This window comes from Macrosteles quadrilineatus, unplaced genomic scaffold, assembly GCF_028750875.1.
Source record: "Macrosteles quadrilineatus isolate MER2022 unplaced genomic scaffold, UCM_ALF_1.0 Scaffold_8__2_contigs__length_117827958, whole genome shotgun sequence".
Lineage (NCBI taxonomy): Eukaryota > Metazoa > Arthropoda > Insecta > Hemiptera > Cicadellidae > Macrosteles > Macrosteles quadrilineatus.
In genome coordinates, this window is record NW_026542601.1 from 5664043 (window position 1) to 5684584 (window position 20542).

A 20542-nucleotide genomic window follows, 5' to 3' on the forward strand; every position below is an offset into this window, starting at 1 on the left:
TTTGTCTTTTTACATTAAGAACAACTGATCATAAAAAAAAACAAGTATAAGGAAAAGATTTATCTATTTAGAGTAAGTGGATTTATTTATAGCTATAATTCCAGCAGCCCTCTAAACAGTCTAGATTTGATTGAGATTGAAACTGAAGTTTCAATGTAGCTTGAACATAATATGGATTTGATGCAACTCATCTCCAGTTCAACAACGACACAATCATCTTCCGAAGACCAAAAGGAAACAATCTACTTGGACTGTAAAAGTGTAACTTTTAGTTCAGTTTCTTACTTCTTTCACCTTTCAATCTGCTTTGACTACTCAACTGTCCATTATTAGTAAACACTCCTAAAATCCGTTTAATGATAACATAAATACATGTTAAGGTTGTGACAAGTACTATAGAAACAAGTCCAATTACATCCAGTAGATAAACTTGATAGAAGGGCATTGCAGCTGCAGCTGGTGTAAGATGCTTAGCCCCAGCATGGCGCATGACATAGTCTACCCAGTATAGGACTGTGTCTGTGGGACTGACAGGGCGGTCCTGGTAGATCATAGACATCTTCAACATGTTGTCCTTGTACCTGGATACACAGTAAGCAAATTAATAAATTATAAAAACCCTCATTTTAAACTCTCAGCAAAATCCTTCTGTTGAATTCCAAGATTAATTTCACAAACATTGCTGGAATTATTAAGAATAGTTTTACAAACAAATTGGCATGTCCTGGCACAGGAGCCCATGTGGGCTCTTAGAGGGCTGACCTTAGGGTCGGGTATGAGCGGTACCTCCATTCCTCTTTTATTCATTCATTCATATCAACGGATACACCATTTACAAAATGGTACTCTTCATGACTCCCCCCCCCCCACTCTCTTTGAAGCCCAAACCCCTGGCCACGCCCATTGGTGTTGTGAGGATTGAGGGGATGGTGGAGTGGAGGAAGGCTCCTACCCATACCCAAAGTTAGCCCCATGAGAGCCCATAGTGGGTCCCTGTGTTGAATACATATTTCCCCTAGTGGTACCATTTACAGAAAAAAAAAATTTAGAGAAAAAAACACTTACTTGGGATCATCAAGAACTTTTTTTAGTGCTGACAAGATTGTTTCTTCTGATAAGGATTTGAAAGGCAGAATGACTCCAATTCCTTTCTCCTCGTAGAACTTGGCATTCATGGGTTGATCGCCGAGGAAAGGAGTGCAGATTACTGGGACTCCAGCTCGAATTACCTCATGTTGACTTAATATCCCTCCGTGAGTCATGAACACTTTCATGTTAGGATGAGCTGTACACAAATGAACTTTCAACAAAAAAAGGTGTTTAACGGCAAAAGTTCACCATCACAAATGAACTTTTCATGTATAATCAAAGAGGTAAAAGAACTATAATTAACCCAATAACTTTCTTGTACAAACCTTAGACATTTATTGTCTGTAAACGTAAACTCATTGCATTCACTAAACGGATCATATATATTGGTTTGTAATTGACAATTTATTTTAATTGAATTTTACAATGAAGAGTGTTCTTTTCATAGTTACATTCGCAGATCCACTCCATACAACAAAATGTCCTAATCCGTCTTATGGCTGCATGCTTAACTGGCCAACATCTTACATGATGCAATTTTACCAATTCAAAACGTGGTCATCTCTTCAAGTCCAAGGTTGAATGGCCTTTTCGTGGTTAAACTAGAAACTCCAAATTGCATTATGTTGGAATCCTATTAATTATAAACTAACCCAGAACATCTTGTTGGGGCACCCACTCTGATGTCATTATATTTTTTGGCAGATTTTGAAGGTTGCGTTTTGTTTTCCACAATACTTTTTGTGGCAGACGACTGAACGCTGCAAGAAAGTTTTTGAAGTATTCTTCATCAAGCAGGTGGTCTGGGACTTTTGACCCAACGCTGAAGTATACAACTCCTTCAGATGCCTTATCCAGGAACCTTTTCATTTCCTAGAAAATATTATAAGGAATTAACCCAAAAAATTTTCACTCTTGTATCTACAAAGTTAGGTGATAAACCTTCCATTTCTTAGTTGAAAAGACCATTATTAATTATTGTATGTAAGGGTAGGGTTTTATATTTCTGAGCAATACAGAGTAAGTTCCACAGTCTACATCAAAGTTACTCCTAACTTTCATTTCCCATATAAGAAATTTAAAGCTATGGTAGGTCTCATGGTATGTGTCTGTAAGCACAATTCTTTAATTCTTTATTGTAAAAAACATCCAATTTTTAGGAAATTTGTTACAAACATGTAACCTTACTTTTATTCTAAAGAGCTCGCAAACCAGCTTGATCAAACTCTGGGAATAAGGTTTAACAGTGGGTTTTATGGGGTGAAATAAATTAAACACTTTTTTCAAACCAGTTACAAGGGTCTTGTTTACTTAGTACTTTACATTTATATTCACTTAGTATGTTGAAATGCTGTTGTCCGTCTAATGGTTACATAAAAAATTCAAACCTGTCAATTTAAAATTCCCACCTTATTCATAGGAATAATGAATAAAATAAACTCTTGTAGTTTGCTTCTTTATGGACATATTGTGAAAGTATTTATTTCATACTAATAAGCTGTTATCATCTGAATAAAAATTTTACTGCACTGGATTAATTTGACCAGAAAACTATTGTATTTCATTCTTGAATAATTTCATTGTAATAACCCGTATCGTAATTATAATTTGATTTTATCGTCCCGGTGTATTGCATGACAATACAGCATTACCAATGATATTGCTACAACCTCAGCAGTAAGTTCTGAATACTCACCTCAGGAAGTGGGTTCTGCTCCTTGGCCAGATGTATTCCACCGATCGGAATGATGTTGGGGGTGTACGGCTGCACATAGTGAACATGAGGATGCTCATTTGAAAAAGTCAAGGCCAGCCAGTTCTGCATCAATTCTGACAGTGGAGGTAGCGAAGAGTCGTTAAACAACTCCCTCGTAAACTGATCTTGCGAGGGAAACAAATAGTAGTAGTATTGAAACAGCGTACTCAAAATTGAGTAAGCATTGAGTGTCCTCTCATAGAAGGACATGTGATTTGAGAATGGAAAAGGCCAATCAGGAATGTACGCAAGGTTGAGAGAATTCCCACTAGCTCTGTTTACAAGACTGAAAGCTCCGAATGGTTGAAGATTGATTATGGGAGCTTTGAACTTGTGACCAAGGGCAAAAAGTGATTCTTGGGCATAAAACGCTTCCAAAAATATCAAATCAAACTTTTCATCTGATTTAAGAAGCTGCTGAAAATCTTTGTTATTTTTAATATTTTTCATAATCAAAAACCATTTCTTCCAAAAAAATGGGGTACATCCTACTGGATTCGTGTTTAACCATGTCTCCAGCGTTTCTTTGGTCACTGCAACAAAACAGGGTAGATTAAGACAATAAAACATACTGCATAAAATGACATTAACAAGTAGCTAGAGGTTTCAAATTGATAAGAATATATTGAAAATTTTGAATAAAGTGAAAGTAGTTTGGTCAAGTTTTAATCCTGTTGAAATGTGTGTTTCAAGTTGGTAGTCTAACATATGAGTGCACGGATGTAAACTAATCTTTTCTCTGTTATTTATGTGGATTTCTAAATTTTATAAACTTCTCTTAGGTTATAACCAGAAGTCAAACAATCTTTTTCATATTGGTTGCTAATATCTATGTAAGGTGAATCTATTGTATTTGTCTCGTCACAGAGAAAAGGAAGGTACAGAAGAAACACTTAATTGTACTCCTAAGTAAGGGGTGTCTGAAATAGTCGCTGGTGTCCAGGGAAAAGTCTAACACCACCTCATTCGCCCTCTTGTAGCCCTGCTACAACACTTATGGTGGAGGAAGAACCTATATCCTGTGCAATAGGAATTTCTGCACAGAATTCTTGCAGCTTAGGCTCTTCATTGCACAAGTATATTTCTGACACAACATACTAGAGCTGAAAGTGATGGTTGTCTCATAGACTTGTTTCCTTTTTACCTTCCTTCTCTGATGTCTTGTCTAGCCAACGTGATGTGGCAAAGGCGTTAGATATAGCAAGAATATTTTAAATGGGGGATCGATAAGTATTCTTCGAATTAAGTTTACATTACATACCAAATATTGTTACTGATGGTTTTGTTACCGTATTTGAAATACGCACTTGATTTATCAACTGGTTGCATGTTGTCCATGTGAATGACAGTTAGGTTATCCACCTCCTGGTCGGCTGGTAGACCACTGTATTTGACGACCTGATGTCCTGCCTGCGCCAGTGTCCTCAGCACGGCGTTAAACAGGATGTGATGACTCCTGACAGGGATTGGCAGGACAGCAAGGATCCTGGCTGACATGGCAGGACCTCCGTAAGACATCAGGAGCAGCATTAAGATGATGTTCATGGTAGATCTACAGACATATGTGACTAAAGACTAAGTCATGGTGACATGTGTGACATGGCAGAGTAAGAATAAGAAGAATAAGAACAGTTTATTGCCATTGACCACGTACAAAATGAATAGGCATTGTCAAGTTACATTAGAATAGAAACAAGTATAAATATATAATACATAAAGCTAAGAGTCATTAAGTTCTAAAGAGTTCTAAAGTATAAATAAAAAATAAAACTAGTTTGAATTAGCCGTTCAATCAACTTCTATTTCGTTTTCTAGATTCTTTAATTCTATAAAACTGATTTGCCAAGAGCCAATTAAACATTTTTGATTTGAAAGTGGAAAGAGAAAGGCTGGCTGCCTTGAGAAGCTCAGGCAGCTTGTTTTAAAATATTTTACACAATTTAATTTTAAGGAATTACTTGTGTCTATGATGTTATATGTCCAGCTGTTTTTCCTTCTTGTAAAGTGTGAATCAGAGCATATTTTAAGGGATTTACACTGGACGACAGTGGCGCCGGACTTACTGGGGAGTCCGGGGGTATGGAATATCCCCATGAAAATGGGGGGTCTGGGGAAATTTGTACATAAATTAAAGTGAAAATCTCACATTTCTACGTATCTTTTAATGAATTTTTCGATTATGTTTGCTTTTAAATACTTCTTATAATCTCTTAATTAAGTATTCTAGAACGTTGTAACAGGCCAAGAATCCCTTCACAACCTCTTGGGCCAAAATTATAGCTCAATACTCTAAAATATTTACAAAATGTTTTTTTTTAATACTTTGTAAATGCCAATAGATTTAAAATGAGAATCAATAGGCCTAAACAAAATATGCCGGCACCACCCATAGCCACTGGGCGACAAAATCTCAGCATTGGGCGACACTTGTGTCACCCAGTTAACATGCTATTTTATGCCCTGGTGTGAATGGTAGTCCTGCCTGGTGGAAAACTCATTTAAATTAGCTTTCGTGTATGTAAGAACAGTGTAGATGTATAAATTGACGATTGTGCAGATGTGGTCTGATAAAAAGAGTACAGTGTTAATGTTGTTTGAATAATCACAATTTAAAAATAAAAACAAATTTAAGTAATGCATTAAATGGTTTTCAGCGCAGTACAGTAAATATAAAAGGGATCCCTACTGTTCTCTTTGTCCGATCACGTCATTCTGGTTTGCGATCTCGTTTGAATAAATGTAGGCTTAAACATTTGTACAAAATTTCATCAAAAAGGAATGCATTTTACTTGGGTTATTGTAATAACTGATACACATACTTATCTATATATGAAAGTCAAAATACCACTCATACTGACTCACTGTATCTCAAAAACTACTAACCAAAAATTCCCATGTTATTCTTAAGGAGAATTTTGTAAAATAGTTTCCTTGTTTATGGATATATTTTTTATCAAACTTGGCAAATTTATTTTTTTTATACTAATCTATTAATATTTTACTAAAAACACACTTAACTCCCTTGTAGCAGTAAACCTAGGTACTCGATTAACCTAAATCTATGAGTGAAAATTTAAAAACGTACGTTTTCATGTCCCTGGCCTTTTACTTCGTAGATACTGGAGTTATAGTTTATTATTATGTGTTTTAATATTTTTTGGGACGGGGGCAACATGTTACACACATTTATTTGGTTTTAAATAGGATCTAGGTATTTTTTTCGTATTTTTAAAGTCTCGAAATTCACGACCATGACGTGTCCCTAGGGTACATTTTCCAACTTTCACGCTGTTTTTAGACTAATAATTCATGCCGAAATATATAAAGCCACATGTTTATGTCATCAATGGTTATTAAACTTACAAAAAAGGAGCATATTATAATTTTATTGTCATTGCAGACTGACTACCATGACAAAATAAGTCTGTCCCTCGATTTGGCGTCACGACCATTTGGGAAAAATTTTCAACTTTGGAGCACGACAGTGGCAAGCCTGGCGTCGATGGAGTCAGTTGGTTTTATAGACTAGTTCGGGGTGTACGTCAGGATTGTAGTGCCGGTCGTTTTGAGTTGAAAGGAGGAATTACAAGATTAATAAAGGAAAGATTGTGTTTTTTGTAATTTTGGTGTGTCCATGACCGTACGTAGTCATTCGATGAAGTAGACATGGTGTTAATTTTTGTTTATAAGACATTTCAATTGCTAGATTAACCTAGAAGTCCACTTTGTATCCTCGAACATGAGGTGCAGGGCTACCGCCAGAACAGAGCCAAATAACACGTAATTTCACGACCAAAGTTTCACGACCATCGCGGTTTTTTTCACGACCAATCCAGCCTTATGGATTATAGTGTGTTTGGTCGTGACAATAACTTTAATATAATTGTAAATTGAACAGTTAAGTTCAATTGAAACACATAGTTTTATTATAACTAACAGTCTAATTGAAGGATTGTTTAGAAAGATTTTGATTATTCCAGAGAATTCACGACCGTACCGCTTGTCCCTGACCATCACGTTTATGATTTCTATCATAAAAATTTCAAAAATTAAAATATCGTCATATTTCAATGTTTTATACACAAAAGAAGCACACCTCTATACAAACATAACGATTTTTTGGGTCTCAGGTAAGTTTTTTCGGAGTTATACAAACTTAAAAAGATTTATTGGCTTTTTTCTATTTTTTTTAGTTTTTTTAATTTTTTTCTAGAAAGACCAAATATACCAAAAGCTCAGTGACCTTTTTATTGTATAATGGTCATAAAAGTAAATTAGTTTATAGCAAAACATAGTTATAAAAATAATATTAACTATTTTTAATATTCATTTAAACGTCCGTTATGGTCGTGACAGGATTTTGTGTTTTTTTACGAAAGATGCTCTTTAAAAAGAAAACTACCAAAGATATTGCGTTACCATGGACATTTTATGAAACTTCAAATGTTAATGAAATAAAAAAAATAATAAAATTTTTGAAAAAAGGGGAAAAAAATTTGCAAAGTGCTTTTCCTGAAAACGTACGTTTTTAAATTTTCACTCCTATACCTATCATTAAAAGGCTTTTTTGATTTTTGTGCAGCAAATAAACCCTTAAATATTTATTTTTACTGTATAGGCATATTGGGTATCAACTTAAAACTCTTATCCTTTAGATGTGCCTTTTGCGATGATATCCCGTAAAAGCTCCAGGCTTTTAAATTTTATAGTTTGTACTGAATTCTGTTGGCAATCATCTGAACTTTGCAAGTTTACATTTGTTTACATCAAAACAGATGGCCATGATACAACTTTGTTTACATCCATACGGAAATGGGGTTATCAGTTGTATTTGGTGATGTTTCGGTGAATTCAATAAACTATTGTACCGTAATGTTATTTGTGTAAAATGTAAAGAGGAAAATACCTTATATTAGATTTTGCGTCTTCATTGTATGTTTCATTAGTATTTGTAATTTTTTCAATATCGCGTGCTTTTTCAGCCAGACCAAGCGACATGTCAATTGACCTTGACCTTGGCTACTTGCCCAACAGTGTGTCTCGCTTCCAAAATGTCTCGTAATTCTTGTATTCGGGAAGTAAAATATGGGGAGGGGATCAATCCTAGGCCCTCTTATATTCATCTTTTATTTGAGAAATTTCCTGCAACTCAGTGATTTTATGCAAACTTTGTCTATATGCTGATGATGGAATTTTAAAAATAGCCGCAGAACCGTAAGCTGAACTTGAAGTCAAGGCCAATTCTGATATATTATTACTTAACAGTTTTTTTATTCGAAAAATTTGCGTTTGAACACAGATAACACTAATTTTATGTATTTCCAACCAGGAAAAAACAAACTGCAAAATCTGCCAAAAATTGTAGTTATGGATTAGGCCTACCTACAACCATAGACTAGCCAACACAAGTAGACTTCTCATCCCATTGTAAATTTTGAAGCACGTTTTTCGTGTCTAGTTCATGTACGTGACATATGGGTGGTAGTGTCGACGAAACTTTGTTTCTATTATTTTAGGGTTAGTTTCATGATTTGTGCTTTACTGTTTGGTTATATAACTAGGGGACAGGTTATTGTTTATGATTAGATCGTATTATTTGGTTAAACGAGGTTTTAAATGGCTGTAATAACGGGAAACAAATTGTAAACAAAACACGACCTCTACAGAAAACCGTACAGAACTAACAATAAAATTGTCTTCAGCTGTTCCATAAGGATGAGAAATCTACTAAGGGAGTATGTTTTATCTATGCTACAACAAAATTCAATTTTGATGCTCTGTTGTCTAACAACACAATTCAAAATAAAGACCAAATCAAATTCTTAGGATTACAAATTGATGGACATTTGATGTGGAATCATCATATTGATCAGTTACTTTCTAAAATTTCATCTGGTCATAGCGCTAACAAGATTAAAGCCCATATGTGAAAATGAACCTTTAAAAATTATATATTTTTCACACATACATTCAATCATATAATTTGGAGTTACACTTTATGGTGTAGCAAAAAAAGAAAAAATTAAAATCAATTCTAAAAAATCTAAAGAAAGCTATTGGAATTTTATGCAATTGAAAACACAGAACTTCATTTCAGTCAAGGAACATTTTAAAACTGAGAATATTATGACTGTTTATGGAATGTATGTCTATAAAACAGTTAAAAGACAAATTTAATGAATTACAACTTATTGGAGACTATCACAATTACTTTACTAGAAATCGAGGCTCATGCATACTCTGCAACTTTAAGACACCTAAATATGCCGGTTCCAAATTTTATAATAAACTTCCTAAAGAAATCAAATTAGAAAAAACGTCCAAAAATAAATTTAAACCAAAATTGAAAAGGTTTTTTATCTATGTAATATTATGTATGTATGTAAGCTATGTACTCCTTTGAAGATTTTTAGTTCTATAAGTTATTAATTGTTTTATTTCATTAAAATTGAAGCTTTTGGTTTAAAATAATTTTATCTATTATTTTAATTTTGATATTTTCATGTATAAACTTTCATATTGCACTGCTTGTTTTACTTTATTGAAGCTGAAAAGCTATTAATATTGATAGTATGTTGTTACGCCATGCATGATAATGATGAGTATTTTAGTTAAGTTAGTTTTATTAAATTACTCTTGACGCCATTCCTGTATTTATGTATTGTACCTACTTAAATTATTAAAGTTATATGAAATGAAAATGCCTATAGAACCTTTATTTTTTATTATTTCTATATACATATAGAGAAAAGCCCTATAGTCCGATTTGTACAATTTCAGATTTATACTTTCCCATAATTGGTTACTATGACTGTGCTAAATTTCATGACGATCACTTCAGTTGTTCAGGAGGAGTATGGGGAAAACAAAAGCAGGAAAGTAGTATATTTAAGAGCTTCGCTTGCTCTGTTCAACAAGTCCAAAAAATAAAAATTTTCAAACTCAGTAAAATAGATCCATTGACCATTGGTGGATACTATCATTCCATGACCATTGATCAATAGTCAAAGATAGGAAGAGGAATAGAACAGAATACAATAGAATGGAAAGCACTTTAGAATATGAAAGAGCTAACTCTAGTATCCACTTACCAGGAGAAGCGAAGAACTATGACTGAAGGAAGATGCTCGATGCTCTTATCCGGAGGATCCGGCTCATACAGTTCTTATTCTTCTTATTCAGTTCTTATCTGGCTGCCGATGCGAGCTGACATTTGCCCTCTGACCTCCGCTAGATAGTAGTCCATCATCCGTATACCCCCTCCGTCAAGTTAGTTAAAGCGTATATTTCTGACTTTCGAGGTTTCATTCATATTTTGGTGTTGAATTCGGCTTTGGTTCTTTTTTCTTATTACAAAAATGTCGACATGTGGAAGATGTGCTTTGGTGGCAGCTGGTAAAAAAGAACTTTTTTTTTGATTGCCGAAAGTGTCACAAGGTGTTTCCATGTGGTGTGCATGAGTGTAGAAACAATCAAAAACGGTAAACTGCTCACCAGCCAGCAGAAATCATAATAAATAATTGTGTGACGCGTGTGTAGGGAAACTAATTATGTCAACGTGGACATTTGGACTATGAGTATGAGACTATTAATCACATCAATCCGGAGCGTAGAGAAGAACCTCAGCAGTCAGCGGCCAGATCGGACACGTCAACTTGAACATTGAGGATGTGAAAGGGCAGTTAGCATGTTAAAAGCACAACCACATCAATGCAAAACGACTCTAAATACTCCGGTGTCTGAAAATGAAGCCATGAAATGGAATATTAATAAAATAATATTCTGGAAGAAAATACTAATTTTAAATACTCCTGCCGCAGCAAACCTGCAGACTAAGCGAATTTTTAACTTGTCTGATTACATTTTTACTAAAATATTTCCGTAAAAAAGACATACCCATTCCCAATTTAAATAACACTAGTGGAACCCCGTCAAAATCGACGGTTAATCTTGAGGTTTTATGTAAATTCAGCTAACTACGATGGATAGAGTGAAGTCATTAAAATCTTAGTTAAACGAAGGGAGGATAAGCATTAATAAGTATGACGATTGTGTTCCCTAAAAAACGTGATTGATGAATTCGTTTAACACAATATTTCCTACCTTTTTATCGGCTTTAGGTTGCCCTAAGGGTTTTTTACGAGTCTTATAATTGTTTGTTCATGAGTTTGTTTCATACCAAAGCCACTTTTACTATATGGGAGAATGAGTTCATATAATTAGTCTATTATGTTACGGAAAGAGTCAATTTTATTACTAACCACTAATTCCATCTGCTTTAGGAAAATCATTCAGATTGTATCCTGATTTATAAGTAATCTTCATCTTTGGTCATACAAATACAGAATTCTATCAGCATATTAAATCAGTTTTTTGTTTGATAAAAATATCTGGTTCTCTAGAAAGCAGTAAGATTCTTACTTCGATCTCAGCAATTTTAATTCCTTCTCTTGCCACATCGACCCATGTATTTAATCATCCTGTTCTTACTTGATAATTCATTAACTTGTGGGGTAGTTTTGCCTTGGCCATATAAATCACATAAAGCTGTGCATGTATTTCGTGGATTGGAATTAACCATAATTGTAGGAAATTTTATCACAAATCTTGAACATTTGCGGAACCAAATCCTAAATCCATAACCTAGTCCAGCCTTGGTAACAAATTATGCAAATGCGATGAGATGTGATGACACTGTTGTGTTTCCGAATGTTTTCTATGTAGTGAGGTTTAGATGCGTTGTTCGACCTAGCTACATGTGTACATCAAAGTAAAAACTGTGTACAAATTTTTTTAATACCTGAATTGACATTAGTTCACCTACTTACCAAAACCATAGATGAAACATACTCCGTAGTTAGTCTATTCCAAAACTTGAACACAGCTCTCATCCTCAACGTACTCGTCTATGACACAATTTTCAACCCGATTACCAAAAACTTTTATACCAATAAATGAATCTCAGGTGTTCTTTCTTGAATTTAAAAATAAATGATGATTGAAAGTAGGAAAAAAAGGCAAGTGCCAACCTTGTATATAAGCTAACCCGATAAGGAATAGTTATATGTTCCTTTGAAATTGATATGTCACACTTATTTCATAATTTAAAATTTTCTAAGAACAATAAAGCATAGATTTTTGAACAAAACATTTCAAACGTATCATAAATTCATCATTTTGTTGAAACTATAAAAAAACTTGCCATGCAGTGGAGACTCCATTTAAAATCATAAATAATAATGTAAACATTTAATTTTGACAGTTTCATTTGAATACAATTTTAATATTAACAGCTGGTTCATTAAAAGTAGTGTAAAATTATCCATATGGTTGAAATGTAAACAACATTGCAGAGTGAACTTTAAAGGCCTCTGGGGCAGAGCCCCAAGGAAATTTACCTCGTTTATCTTTTGAGGGCTCACCTACTGACCAATACCTTTCTTTAGACACCCCTACCATGTTTCTACGCCCAGCCGTTCTCTCAAATTAGCTGTGACAAAACCCTCGTTTTCCTCCATAAGAATAACATGGGATGGGAATTTAAAGGCCACTGGGGCAGAGCCCCGAGGGAATTCTCCATGTTTCTCTTTTGATGGCTCATCTACAGACCGGGACCTTTCTTTAGACACCTCTACCTAGTTTCTACGCCCAGCCGTTCTCTCAAAATAGCTGTCACAAAGAAAAACAGTTTCAAATTAATATATAGATTAGATTTAAAGAGTGCTTGGAATTGCTCCTACAGTGAAGGTAAAACGTGTTTTTGACCATACGTCAATAGTATAGGATGAAATAAATAAATTTCCCAAATTTTATTAATATATATCCATAAACAAGTAAACTACAACAGTTTTCATTTTCTCTATAAGAATAACATGGGAATTTCAAATTACAATTTTTTGGAACCATAGCTGTATGAGGAGCTAAATTTATGATTGATTTTACTTTTTTAGTAATACATATCGTTTCTTTACCATTTAAAAATACTATTCATAAGGCACAACCATATTTCTAAAGCTTATAATAACAGCTCATGTTAGTGTTGCTAATGATTTATTGCGAGTGAAAATGGAAGGATTTGTGATTCAATTTTTAAAAGATTGACCTAAAAATGTTTCATTTAAGTTTAATACATAGCGGTTTTGAACATTTATAGATTGAAATATAAAATGTAAAAAATAAAAAAGATATTTAAATAAGGGGGATGAAGGTATATCATGTAAAATGTTATTCGGAAATTTGGTAAGTTTTTCTTATATCAGCCTACACAAGATTTAAACTTAATCAAAACCATATTGACAGGTTTTACTGCTTGGCAGATTTAAAAGCTACAAACGTTTCTATAAAGTCCAATTGTTGAATTTTGATTCCGAAAGCGATGGCGGACGTGTAACGATTTCATACAACAGATGTGAAGATCAAAATGGTTCTATTTCGCGTCCTCTTCCCGTCGCAAAGCACAGGTACAACTATAAAATATAAACTATAAAATATGAGATGAACTATTATAACATCAATTATTAGCATTGGATCAGCTTTAAAAAACGACAATACTATATTTGTAGCGGTGCCAAACTATATTTCACTAGAAAAATGTACAAAAACCTAGGTAAATTGAAATATAAACAACAAACAATAATCATAACATGTGTTAACAAGTTAAATACAATTAATAAACCAGCTGTAACTACCAACACCTTTTTCTACATTTATTCATTTATTTTCTCTGTTCACATGTTATTTCCCAAGTTGTCTGACATTATATAATACTAGGAAACCCGTGCGGCTCAATGAGCCTCATAGTAAGAACAACAACGTTGAGTAATTCATCCAAGCATCTTGTCTCTATCATCATGTCACATCCACAATCAATGATTCGACAATCGCCCTTCACTCGTACTTTCATTAGTTTGACAGGCTCTGAGCTTGAAAATGAGCAGCACAAAAGGTCACATGGGGCTTGACACGCCCAAGGACTGATTCAAATCAGTCGGTAATAAAACTCAGCACATAAAGTTTTAGAAAACAGTTTAATATAAATTCGTTCAATTTACAAATAGAAGGTAGGCTTTTTACAAGGGCTCAGCGAGAGTAGGACCGACAGAGGGTGAAGAGAAGAAGAAATGCTTAGCCGCCACCCAGCTCGTCCTCATACTGTTTGCGGAAGCAGTCTCCGACCGGGAAGAAGTCCCAGCAACGTTGTTGATACATGTTCCATACATAAGTCTCTTGACCAGTGTATTCAGTGTCTGGCTTATTGATCAAGTGCATAAGGAAGAACCTGTCACAAACAAAACATTATTGTTATTCTATGTAATGATGCATTGTAAAACATTTGTAATAATTCTTTGATCAGATATGTATTCAACAGTTTGATCAGTAACTGTATCAAGTTTACAATGGTTTTTTAAACAGTACAACTCCAATTAATTCAAACGCCAATCTTGATCAGCAATTACTCGGAACACCTCAAAGAGAAAAAAATATATAAAATTGACCGGAAAAAATTAAGTTTATTGCAGTGTTTTGTAATCTGTTACACATTTTAATGTGTGCCAATTGCATCTATCATGCAGAGAGTCTGTAGTGTGGTATCTATCGATAGGTTTTGAGTCAACTGACTAATCACTGTCTTGCCTGTCAGTGATTGCCCTTAAAAGATATTAGTTTGTTTTTACTGCTGTGTTCAATGTGCTTGCATGGTCTGTATACAATGAAATTTGATTATAAACTAATTTTTAAAATATTTAAAGACCTTTGTCTTAAAACCCCTATTATCCAGTTGGGGTCTGAATGGTCTGATCCTGATAGTTGGGTTACTACTGCACAGGTTTTGGTTCAACTTATTTACTTGAATGCCCACAACAAAGCGGTCGTGGGGATTAAGCAAATCCAAAATAAACCATGTTGAATGTTGGGAACCTGCAAACCTGGTCTGTGAAAAACATACATCAGCGTTTGTGCAAACTAAAAATACAAACAGCTAGATGTTCACTTTTGCCCACACCACATTGTGGGTATCTCTGACGAACTTTGGGACTTTAGCATTTATTCTGGGCAATTCACTTTGACCAATGTCCAAATAAAATGCCCACTACGGTATGTGAGTATTTCACTCCGTCAATATCGCGAAGTGGGTAAAAATTTCAAACACTGTCCTAATTTGGAGTTTGAGTGTAACATATAAACCAACTCACATGTAGTTAGCCAGATTGTGCTCCTGTTGCACGTGAGTGTCAAACCCGTGAGGAACTTTGTCAAAGTAGTCCTTCCCGATGCCACAGATGAAACAGTTGGACTCCATGTCTTCCTTGACACTCTCAAGCTGGTCTCTCAACTCTCCAAAGGCGTCAATGATCAAACCTGAAACAGAACCAATCACAGGGTTAGTGCTATGGGAAACAAATATAAAACCTGTCATTTAGCGTTGTTTAATAACTGACTGTAAAGGGTGAGGGGGGTAGGAGGGAGGAGGATTAGTCCGGGGTGTGGCATGCACAAGCATCTAGCCTGCAAAATTTTAGGATTCGTAGGGTAACTCTAAACCCTATGATGTGTGTTGATTGACAATTTTAACTAATCGTTGATGAACAGTTTAATATCCAACTGCAATTTTAATTATATTCAATTGGGTGAATGAATTCATGATCTGAGAATAGGCACTTTGATGTTTTATGGGTTAAACGCTTAATTTTCATAATGTAATATTCAAACCATTGGACTGTCAGAATTGTACATAGGTTATTGTACAAAGTCTTCAGGTCAAAATGTCAACTATTTACAAATCCGTCATGGTGGAAAATTTTGAAGTAAGAGTTTTGAAATAGCTTACATTCATAACTTAGGATTCGCCCAATTTGCTGCAGCATGAAACGGATTACACATTACATAGATAAAGTGTATAACAAAAAATTGTTCCGACCGTTAATTTAGGAAACAGAAACCTTTAATTGTTAAAAGTTTGATGAAAATATGATAAATTAACCAATATACATATTGGTGGCAGTAACTAACTTCTTAGCTATTGAGCTATTTTTTACATAAATATCAACATACCCTGAATGATAGCTAGCAGAATGACAATGACAAAGAAGAAGAAGGTGATGTCGAACATGATGCGGTAAACTTCATAGTCGTCTCCGTCTGGAGGTTCGATCTCGTCACCAATACCACCTCCAGCTCTCACACCCTTGTACAAGTGGAACACAAAACACTGAAACAGAAACAATTCCAGATAATCCTAAATTCATAACACAACATTATAGTAAAACCCCGTTCATCTGATGTACAACAGTCCGAGTCACATTCAATAGTTGACGGGCGCATTTGGCAAGTTATCAGGCAATAAGCTCTAATCGGGTGAGTTGAGCAAGCTCGTAAAAATTTTCTTTTGAATATCAAAGTAGAATTTCACCTTTCCCATTAGAAGAGGAAATTTTAACAAAGTACTCAGTGCTTTGGCATTTTTGGTAATCAAGCAAAACTGATATCTACTGTGAGATACAGTAAACACTTTAATCCAAACTGATTGGGTTGTAAATTGACTGATTGATGAAAGTCCTGGTGGTATGACGAAAGACTGGTCATTTGGTGGTTGTTCCATTATCTTGTATATATTAAAACACATAAAAAAACATAGGAATACATAATTTAAAAATAAAACAATAATCGTCAAGCCCTAAAACAATTGGTGTTTTAGATTTTAAATGTCTGTTTTGCATTTAAACTTTATTTAGTAGTTGAATAATATATTAATTTAATATTAATATTATAGCCAGTGCCATTACACTCACACAACTTTTACACAATTGGCTACATTGGCGGAACTGGTGTCAAATGGCTGTCCAGATCAAGCAAAGTCTGTGTTATGGGGGTGACTAAGTGTCAATGAATCATCAAACATATTTTATACTACTGTATGCATAAACAGAAAACATAAGAACAAAATTACACAGGCTTCAACACGGAGGCATACGTTTGCAATAGAATTTACCAGGCCAGCAGGTACCAAGTAACAAGTAAGGGATCTTTAAACTCACCGTTAACATATCATGACATTTTTTATCCACTGATTCGTCTTCTTCTTGGATGTAGAATTTGCGGAAGAAGTTGAAGGCAATGACGGTGTATATGTATACAATGATGGTAAGTAGCATTACTGTCAACACCAACTAAAACAAACAGCTCAGTAAGGAATCACTCAGTTTTTAGCACAGATAAAAATAATTCTTTTTGATACTCAATTTTATCGGTATTTCTGCTATAATTGAAATAAATTAATGGAAATATAGCAAAACTCTTATTGACAGGACTTGGAAATTGAGGATTTGTGGTAATTTGGCAAAGTTAAAGTCCAGATCACGGAAAGTCTTCAGTATATTTTTTATGACACAAATGAACAAAACTAAACATTGACAGTGAACAAAATGCTGTTCTAACAGTAGATTTTAAATAATTATCTTGTAGAAATTGCCAAGATAAGTAATTTAGTTATATTCTGTTTCAACCTTTTTTTCATCAAATTTAAATAAAAATGTTTGTATAAAAATGAGACTTAAAACGTTAAAATAGTAATGGTTTTAAAAAAAAAAAATCTTTCGCTAAAACATACTGCGCAACTACAAAAGTCAAATCTATTGATCGTAAATAAAGTTTGCAGAATGCTTTGTAATATTTCTTTGTATATTGCTTTGTGTGACGCTTGCGTCACAGCGGCGACGCATCAGACGGTAAAGATCAGCTGACTGCTGGAGAACGGGGGAGGGGGTAGGAAGCGCAGAGACAGAGGACAGTCGTGTTCCGTAGTCAAGAGGGTGTAGGCGCCATGGTCAAGGCTGAACTCCATCGCCGAATGGATAAGTCTTCCTTAGTTTATTAAGCAATTTTATAATATGTTCTAATTTTTCAGGAAGGGGGGATTAAGGGGTTAGGGAACTATTAATTATTTCAGCTTAGTATGTAAATTATACTTTAGAGCACACTCGTACCCTTTAGGTAGGAGTGGAAGTTTTCAGTGTTCTTTTCCTTATTAATTAATAATTAGATGCATTAGAAATATTAGATCATCAAAATGGCTGTGATATGGATGTGGTTTGGCTCAGTAATTAATTTAAGATCTTTATTATTCAACTCAGAATATCGCTTGCAACACTGGATTGATTATATTGAGCCTTAACGATCCAATGAGTCCAGTACCGTTACTATAAACTATAGTAACACACTTCATTTGTATAATCTTCTTTTGGTTTTCTCACCTGTTTTCCGTTGTGAGTTACAGACTGCAAGATCGTACGCAGAGTTTTGAAACCAACGGCAACATCAAGCAAATGGGCAGCAAAGAAGAAGTTATTGAAGTTCCCGAAGACAGAGAACACAAAATACCACAAGCTGTAGAGGAAGGCCTGAAAATATTCAATAAGATAATTTAGAATCTGAGGCACAAACTCACGTATACACCAGAGTGCTGAGAGGGAATGTTACTGTGTTGTAAAGCTACAGTATGTGTAGCTGACTGCGAAACTGGGAATAATTATACTTAAATTTTGATTACTGGGAAAAGTCAGTGAATCGTAGAATTGTACACTCAAAGGTCAAGAATGATCAGGGCTGGATTTAGAATTTTAGTGTCCCTAGGCCCAATAATCTTTTCGCCCCTGAAGTTAGTTATGTTAAAGTTACTTTCCTAAAAGTTGTTAATATAAAAAAAACTATATCAGGATCAGGCATAATTTCTTGAACACCACTCCGCGACGCAATTTTATCATTGTGCAAGTTTTTCAAAGAGTTTAATTGCTTCTGGCCTTACTTTACCACACAAGTGCGGTAAAGTAAGTAAACAATGCGGTTAAGAGAATTTTTCAATTCTAAGAATTAAATTTAAATGGCTAGTTTAAAAAACGGTCGTAGGTAAAACCTTTCTCATACACAGTTGGTTTTCTTTGGTATAAAATAACAGCAAGCCAAATTATTTACTTACATTATCTGTGATGGTAACTCCTGCTTTCCATACTTGGTATCTCCAGTCTATGTTGAGGATACTGAAACAAGAGGAAATCATTATCGTTTAAGTGTGTCAACTTATAAAACAACATTTATGGGCTAGCATACTTGTCTTTACAAAAGCATGATTTGTAAAAATCTTCAATACTTCAGATAAATATTAACTCTCATACAAACTCCTGAAATACAAATTAACTGATGTAAACATAAAGGATGAGTGTACAATGATGTCAAGTTTATTTAAGTTTGTTACGTACTTAGAACAGCTGTTTCTTAAGCCGCAATCATTATTAATAGCAATAGCCCAATGATAAATTCCAGTCTCAAAACATTGAAAAGTTATTGATTGACTTTAATCGAACCTGCAACTATCTGATTACCAGGCGAGCACTGTAAACAGTCTGTCAAGACACCACAACTTTACACTTTACACACAAATTATAAGATAACCCAGTCACTAGCAGGGAGGTTTGAGTTGGAAAGAGAGAGTCTTCAGGAACAATAGTGTTCAGGAAGTCCAACTGAAATCGACAAACATTTCTTTTCAATTCAAACCTTACAGAAAAATATTTTAACTTTTGTCTATAGTGTATTGTGATTGTGTGTATTGTGTATTTGTCTAGAGTGTAATGTCATGTGTTTATTGTGCCGGAATTCTCTTTCCTCCATCCTTGTTGGCCTCATTAGCCTTTAACCCAAAGGCCTTAAACCTTAAAGCATTATTATCAATCTTTGCAAGTGAATGGCCATTTTTAACCACTTTTACCTCATAAGCCACGAGTTACTCACAAGCTAATAAGGCCAGTGCTCTCTTCAGTTTCCATGCTGAATGATGTCTTCTCCATTCCAAGCAAGTTACTGATTGAGTCAAAGTCATAAGATTCACTGTACTTTTGCCGCACCTTCTTCTTAACAAATTTGTCCCAGTAGTTGACCGGAAATGATCTGCATTAAGAAAAAATGTACAGTTTATTATGAATCAATCAGGTACAATAATAGTTTTAGCCTATAGTATGAATGCGAGGCAAGGTAAGATTTGTAAAATAATTTGTAACTTGAACACATTTTTTCTCAGAAAAACCAATTAGGTTATCAAAAATTCTTAAAAGGAAAGGACTAAATTCTTAATTCTACCCTTGGCTTTTTTACATTAGTGTAGACTTCCCATTGCAAATAACTGCTGCAAAATCGTAAATTTTAAATTGCAGATTTTTGGCAAAACTTTCTACGATGGTGAAAATAACAGTCGACCGTGAATGGATCACACAGGCCAACTGTTGGCCCGAATCAAACCAAAAATATCAGGGACTTGCAGAACCGTACTTTTGACTCATCATAAAAAAAAGAAAATATCAGCACAGTAAAAAATCAACTAAAATACAATAACATAAAGTTAGAGTGGTACATGTCCACAAAACCACAGGTTTACAGAGGTTTCTGGTCACAATAAGACTTGGAGTAACAAAAAGGTATGAAAAGTTAAAAAATTGTGGTATTTTAAATCTATAGTAGGATGCAAAATAGGTACATAAACATACATGGTACCTAAATGAAATAAGGCTTCAAAAGCTCAACGCAAATCTTCCGATCACTGTACAACTATGGTGGCCGAAGGGATTGTCTTGTTACGGTGTACTTTGTACAGTCACATCACATGGAAACAGTACACAATATCATGGTACTTGATCGTCCACATAAGTC

The 20542-nt window shown here is 34.5% G+C and overlaps 2 protein-coding genes across 3 annotated transcripts in view; both read right to left on the reverse strand.

Annotated features, from left to right (window-relative positions):
- Nucleotides 1-66: 66 nt before the first annotated feature.
- LOC128999654 (UDP-glycosyltransferase UGT5-like) lies at nt 67-10010 on the reverse strand. Its single transcript, XM_054426269.1, has 6 exons — nt 9937-10010; nt 4153-4397; nt 2786-3378; nt 1743-1962; nt 1066-1285; nt 67-581 (listed from the first exon to the last, which is right to left on the reverse strand). The coding sequence occupies exons 2-6, from the start codon at nt 4388-4390 to the stop codon at nt 269-271; spliced, it is 1584 nt and encodes a 527-aa protein (XP_054282244.1). The 5' UTR covers nt 4391-4397; nt 9937-10010; the 3' UTR covers nt 67-268.
- Nucleotides 10011-13853: 3843 nt separating this feature from the next.
- Nucleotides 13854-20542, reverse strand: part of LOC129001661 (ryanodine receptor) — a 168616-nt gene continuing 161927 nt past the window's right edge. Inside the window, exons 89-95 of one of the 2 annotated variants that reach the window (XM_054429036.1) lie at nt 19631-19786; nt 18819-18879; nt 18097-18243; nt 16882-17013; nt 15899-16055; nt 15040-15205; nt 13854-14123 (exon numbers count right to left, since the gene is read on the reverse strand). In XM_054429036.1, the coding sequence (XP_054285011.1) occupies nt 13970-14123; nt 15040-15205; nt 15899-16055; nt 16882-17013; nt 18097-18243; nt 18819-18879; nt 19631-19786 (973 nt within the window). In that variant the 3' untranslated portion in view covers nt 13854-13969. The remainder of the gene's footprint in view (nt 14124-15039; nt 15206-15898; nt 16056-16881; nt 17014-18096; nt 18244-18818; nt 18880-19630; nt 19787-20542) is intronic. The other variant, XM_054429037.1, reaches the window with a different exon arrangement.